We start from the raw sequence: 6,297 nt of genomic DNA on the forward strand, positions 1-6,297 counted from the left end.
ATAAAATAAATCCGTTAATTAATTGTTTTATGCATGTGGATATATAGGTAGTAAATATCTATACTATATTGTTACACAAAAAGTATTATGAGATCGTCACACGAATTAATTTTTATGTGACAGATCTCCGATCTGACACAACTCATGAAAAAAGATTATTTTTCATGATAATTATTGATTGGATCGACCTGTCTCACATATATAAATCCGTGAAACTGTCATACTCAAAGTTAAGTGTTAGAAGAACTAATTCTGATTTCCTGAACTATCAAACTTTTAACACAAAAATTCTTATGAAACTGTCTATGAGTTAATTTGATTTGATGGATCTCCAACCCGATTCGATCAATGAAAAAATATTATTTTATATGTCAAAAGTATTACTTTTTATTTTAGGTACGAACCGAGTTGACCCGTCACACTCGTTGGAGATTTACTTTATTTTTAAATACGAAAAAAATATGTGTTATAATTATTATTTAACCTACTTATAATTCACAGAATATATATTAAAATAACCATCAAATTAATCAAAATATCAGATAATTACTGATTTTTATAAATTTTTTGATGTTTCAGGGTTTTCAAATTTCCACTTTATTTACAGAAAATTAAATAAATCCAATTTAAAATTACTATTCAGAGTGGGATATAAAGGGATTAGAAAAAGTTGGCTTTCCAAATTTGTCACATTTTCTTCAGTCAATGGCCTCTAGGGTTTTAGTAGATGCCACCACAATACATATTTTCAAAATTGCAAGGATTAAAATTTAAGCCAACGAAGTCCTTTCAAATCCTCCGAGGTAATTGTTCTCACCTCTTTCTTCCCGGGATGCTTCAATAGATTGTATTTTTCTTGCAATTGTGCGTTTGTTTGTGGTAAAAAATTATCGAAAATGATTGTTACCGTCATATATTATGATGTTGAAACAATTTTTCTATTTGTTGGTTTTTAATTACTTCGATTTTGTTTCGATGCTAATTTGACATCTTAATTTGAGTGTTCTCGTGTTTGTTAATTGAGAGGAATGGCGGGTCGGGCTACTTTTTGGATGCCAGTGAAGAAAGTGTTGATTAATCCATTTGATTACACACACACACACACACACACACACACATTTTTTTATGCTGTGATGGGGTTGTTTATGGATATGAATTTTCCCAATTCTTTATATATGGATTTTATTTCTTTTTTAAATTCGCGAGGATATAGTTTTCCCCAAGTCTGTTTTTGTTTAAATCAAATCATTTCAAGTTCATCGGCATATTCAATTCATTTTCTTGGATACCATAGAGTAAGTTTGAATCTTAAGTTCTTCCACTGTTATTTTAAACTTGTATATCTGTCATTTTAATGGATTTCAACCTTCCAAATTGAAATATTTATATCAATTTCATTTATGAAAGTGCAAATCTGACAGTCCAAGCTTATGGGTGATTTTTTGGGAAAGATTTTATCATGACTTTTGTGATGGATTGAGGTTTCAATATTGATCCTTACCAAATATTTTGCAGCGGATGTCGTTTTATCAAGTATGAAGATAAATGTTCTGTTTTTCTAGGTTCATCAATTTCCCTGTAGTTTGTTATTTTATTTTGGCACTTCTAGACAAAATTCAAACATTCTTGTTATGCGAGAAAATTTCTTTTAATGTAAACATGTCCTTTTTCGAAGTATTATCTGGATGATGATGCCTTTAGTTAGGCATTTTTGTTACACTTTTATCAGCCATCATCAAGGTGTTTGGCGAAAATTATAAGATGCCATGCATGATCATTCATCTCTAGTTATACTTTGGAAAGCAAAATAAGAAAGATAATCTGTCCATTGGTCATTTTATCCTTGTTTTGATGGGAAGTTATACTCACTGATAGTTTGATTCGAATCGCAGCTTTGGATTTTTCTGGGATTTTATCCAAACTACGATGTGATTCTGACTTACTATAATTACAGAGAATTAATTGGTAAAAGTGTAAACCATGTTGTTCATGCTTCTATGTTTCTTGTAGCGGTCTCACGTGGTTCAGCCACACTGTTGCGATCGAGTGCCTATTACTTTGTTACAAATAAATGTAGACATTCAAGGATTTCGGGTTTGATCAATGTGTATATTCATGAAAGATGTGATTAGCAGTTGCCAAAACATTTAAAAAGTATCTGAAACCACTTTGCTTCTGCTCCTCTGCCAAATAATCCATTTACATTTCGCACCCACGTTGTTTGATCGACTGAGGGAGAAGTTCTAGAGCTTTCACATCATTGTTCTTGCCTAGTTCGGGACTTAGATGTGGTTAGCCCATGCCATTGTACTGTATTTTTTTGCTGTCATCTAGGATTCCATGAGTTTTGTTTTGGTTTTATGCAGATACAACTCTTTTCCATTTTGCTGAAGAAACTATATGAACCATGGGGGATGCTGAAAACAATTTCCAACATACTAAAAAGAGGACTGCAGGGGTACAACTGTCTCGAGAGAATCCTGGTATTGATGATTACGAGGGAACTTGTGAAAATGAAGAAGGAACATTTAAACGAGCAAGCGATGAGGTATTGGCTACTAGAAGAATAGTGAAAGTGCGTCGCCATCAAACATCTTCAACTTCATCAGCCCCGGACCCAACTCCTGTTCTTGCTTCTAACCCATTCGCTACAATCCGTTTGGTTCCTCCTGCTTCCTTTGCTCCACAAGTAGAGGTAGAGGAGTGTAATGTTCCGAGTGAGAAAGCCGAGGAAGTGAAGACTGATAGTAACAATGCAATTGAGCCTGATGAGCCGAAGGTTGAAACTAATCTAGACAAGTGTAATATCACGAGTGAGAAAGCCGAGGAAGATGTCAAGACTGATAATAGCAATGCAAGTGAGTCTGATGGGCTGAAGGTTGAATCTAATCTGGAGGAGGAGAAAACCGGTGTCAATGTTGCTAACAACTTCCAGCAATCGGAGGTGGCAAAAAGTGAAAATTCTGGGGAAGGAGCCAAAAACACTGCTGAAAATCATAATACTGAGAATAAAGTTAACAAGGATACAGAAGGTGAGATAAATAACGAGGAAAAAGCAAATGTGGAGGGTATTGTTGAAAAGAATTCCGATGCTGCTTCTTTTAGCTCATTTCAAAAACTTTCAAATGGCCAAAATGCTTTTTCCGGATTCGCCGGAAGAGGGTTTGCTAGTTCCACATTCTCATTTGGATCAACTCCTACAGATGGTTCTCTATTGGGTTCAACCACTGGTTCCCTTTTTGGACTGAAGAATGATCACTCTTCATTTGGTTTTGGTGTTTCTGACAATGGAAACTCCTCCTTGTTTGGAACTTTTGGTTGTAATACCTTTTACAAGAGTGAGAGTAGCAAATCTTCTTCCATGCCGGAGGTTCCTGTCGAGACAGGAGAAGAGAATGAGAAAACTGTTTTCATGGCTTATGCTGTGCTGTTTGAGTATGTTGGTGGAGCGTGGAAGGAGCGGGGAAAGGGAGATCTAAAGGTCAATGTTCCAACAACAGGGACTGGTAAATCCCGGCTCGTTATGAGGTCTCAGGGAAATTACAGATTAATTTTGAATGCTAATCTTTTCCCGGACTTGAAGCTAACAAATATGGAAAAAAAAGGCATCACTTTTACCTGTGTGAATAGTGCTGGTGAAGGGAAAGACGGTCTTTCTACAATTGCCTTGAAGTTCAAGGATGCTTCTTCAGTCGAAAATTTTCATACAGCTGTCACATTTCATAAAGATAGCACAAGTGTTTCCCCGAAAACCCCAGAAAATTCTCCCTAGACGCTGGATAACTAGTTGGATGCTTATTCTGGGTAGGGCCTTAGCCTGAATTCTCTTCTTGCTGTAGAGGGAAGCTTTGAAAAGAGAGCTTGGGGTTTTGAGTCATATCACTTGTCAAACTCCGCCTCCTTACCACCGCCCATTTTGTTCTCTTATAAACCTTAACCTTGTGAATTCTCTTATTTTCTATGGGCAAAATATATCTTGTTTTGGAGACATGAATCTTTATTAGTGCAAAATCTTTAGTCTGTGATATGGCACAAAAGATCCTCTTGTTTTCTTGGATATGTGATGAAGACTAGGTTCTTGTGAGACGGTTTCACGAATTTATATCTGTGAGACGGGTCAATCTTACTGATATTCATAATAAAAAGTAATACTCTTAGTATAAAAAGTTATATTTTTTTATGGATGATCCAAATAAGAGAGATGTCTCACAAAATATTTCTACCACAAATTTTTGTCTGTGATGAATGAGTTTATGATATATTCGTATTTTTGTCATTTTTTTGGATACAACTAGAGCGAAAGAATTTCTATCTAATCTTGAATTATTTTAGAGATCTTTGCTCGTTCTTATTGTTGTGAGTGCTTTCAAATTTCTGAGACTACCGTGGTGTCAATTCATATTTATTGAAAAACCTTTTTACAGATTGGTTCTTATCTCCTAAGGTTTTTTTATTATTTAAAAAATTTTATTTTCAAAACTACTTAAAAATAGAAAAGCTACGGTCAAAATATACGACTATGAAGCTTCTAATTTAATTTTCCTTTAAACAAGTTTTTGTAGTCGTCAATCCATGTATAAGATAATGTTTTTTTCCCCAAAAATTAAATATTTTTACATTCAATTTGGTTCCGACATTTCATTAAACCTTATTTTTACTTATGAATGACATACACATATGTAAAATAATGACTATTATGTATATGAATCATGATAATTAATCGATCGAGTTGATTCATAAAATTTTATTATAGTTTTAAATTATTATTTGAATAATATTAATGAAATTACATGTGGATTTTTAAAGTGAATTATATATTGTAGTTAAGAACAAATTATATGAAAAATATTATTTATGTCAAGAAATAAAGTATTTCGTAAAAAACAATCGGTGTCGTAAAAATCGAACAATTATATAGCTAAACTTTTATATACAATATTGATATCATATTAAAATCATCCTCATTCAAGTAATAGAATCGGATGTTCCTGATAAAACGCACTCACGTTTCTCTTACCTGAGTATACGTACGGAAACTTACGAACGCCTCTTGATGCATTTCTTAGAGCACAAAGCCACCCATTCCACCAACCTAGGATCATATGTGGTTTTCTGCTTAAATAAATTGCACTCGATATTACGTTTTGTTATGCATGAAATTGGGAAAACTTCGGCCCTTGCGAACAAAAATAGTATCAATAATGTCACAATATTTCTCCGAAAAATTGAATTCTTGCTATTTTTACCCATTAAAGATATTAGATTTTTTCCTCTCTGTATGTTTATCTTGATTTATTTATATTAGTCCTATAGTTTTTGATGGATTGTCATTTATATCTTCAGAGGATACTTTTGTCAAGAAAAAGTCAGAATAAATTCTCCATCTTTTGTAAAGAACAAGTCAAACATAATTCTCATTTATTGTTTAATGGGAAAAATTATTTACAAAAATTCATTGACATATATTTGAAGTCAAAAATATAATTTAATATATATATATATATATTATTTCTTACCTCCGAGTTCGAGGTGTTACATAGAGTTTTTGGGGAAGCACTGGGATATTTTGTTTTCTGTTCACCGATTAGAGTGGTTTGCATTGATTCCAAGTTAAGATATTTTTCGACGTAATTTTATCCTATTTCAAACAGTAAAATATTTAGCATAGGAGAAGAGGTCCATCTTGCTTTGATTGAAGTCAAATTGGGAAAGATGATTCACAACTTCATCCACAGATATTAGAGAAATCTCTTGGAGATCTTCGTCTTGTGCTTTCTTGGAGGTGAGTATGGGACTTCTTCATTCAATGGTTCAGACTGGTCATTTTGACCACTAATCTGAATTATTGATTTCATAGTATTTGGCATTTGATGGAGTTCTTTTCAGAGTCTGAAGAGAGAACCACATTTCTCTTAGTCTCCTTGGCCGGTGTCTATGCTTGACTGGTCCGCTTCTTTTTTTCCTCTCAACTGTTTTTTTCCTCTTTCTCTTGATTAATCTCCAACAGCTCGATTCTCGTTGGCATCTAATTCTTTAACTCTCAACACTTGACTAGTTAAGAACTTGTCCTTATGAAGCTGGACCACATTGACCAGCTTAATCTTCATCTTCTCCAGCAAATAACAAAGAGGAATTGCAAATCTAGGTGATTGAGCTTCCTTCTTCACCATGCAAGTGAAAGTCTTGAACAAGCTATTGGACCAGTTGAAATTTATTCTCAAGGCTATGGTTTCCATGACCAGAAACTTCTCGGTCGGATTTTGTCGAAGGCACTAGACCTGGACACAATGGCTTGCT

The 6,297-nt window shown here is 34.0% G+C and overlaps 1 protein-coding gene across 4 annotated transcripts; it reads left to right on the forward strand.

The window, feature by feature from the left end:
• Positions 1-634: 634 nt before the first annotated feature.
• On the forward strand, positions 635-3,986 carry LOC142549283 (nuclear pore complex protein NUP50B-like). 4 transcript variants are annotated; one of them, XM_075658139.1, is made up of 2 exons: positions 635-803; positions 2,367-3,986. In XM_075658139.1, exon 2 carries the CDS (start codon positions 2,408-2,410, stop codon positions 3,770-3,772), a length of 1,365 nt encoding a protein of 454 aa, XP_075514254.1. In that variant the 5' UTR covers positions 635-803; positions 2,367-2,407; the 3' UTR covers positions 3,773-3,986. The 4 variants fall into 4 exon arrangements, with proteins under 4 accessions (XP_075514254.1, XP_075514257.1, XP_075514255.1 ...); XM_075658142.1 differs by lacking the exon at positions 635-803 and adding an exon at positions 1,140-1,562; XM_075658140.1 differs by lacking the exon at positions 635-803 and adding an exon at positions 1,140-1,533.
• The last annotated feature ends 2,311 nt before the right edge of the window (positions 3,987-6,297 follow it).

Source organism: Primulina tabacum, chromosome 6, assembly GCF_025594145.1.
Source record: "Primulina tabacum isolate GXHZ01 chromosome 6, ASM2559414v2, whole genome shotgun sequence".
Lineage (NCBI taxonomy): Eukaryota > Viridiplantae > Streptophyta > Magnoliopsida > Lamiales > Gesneriaceae > Primulina > Primulina tabacum.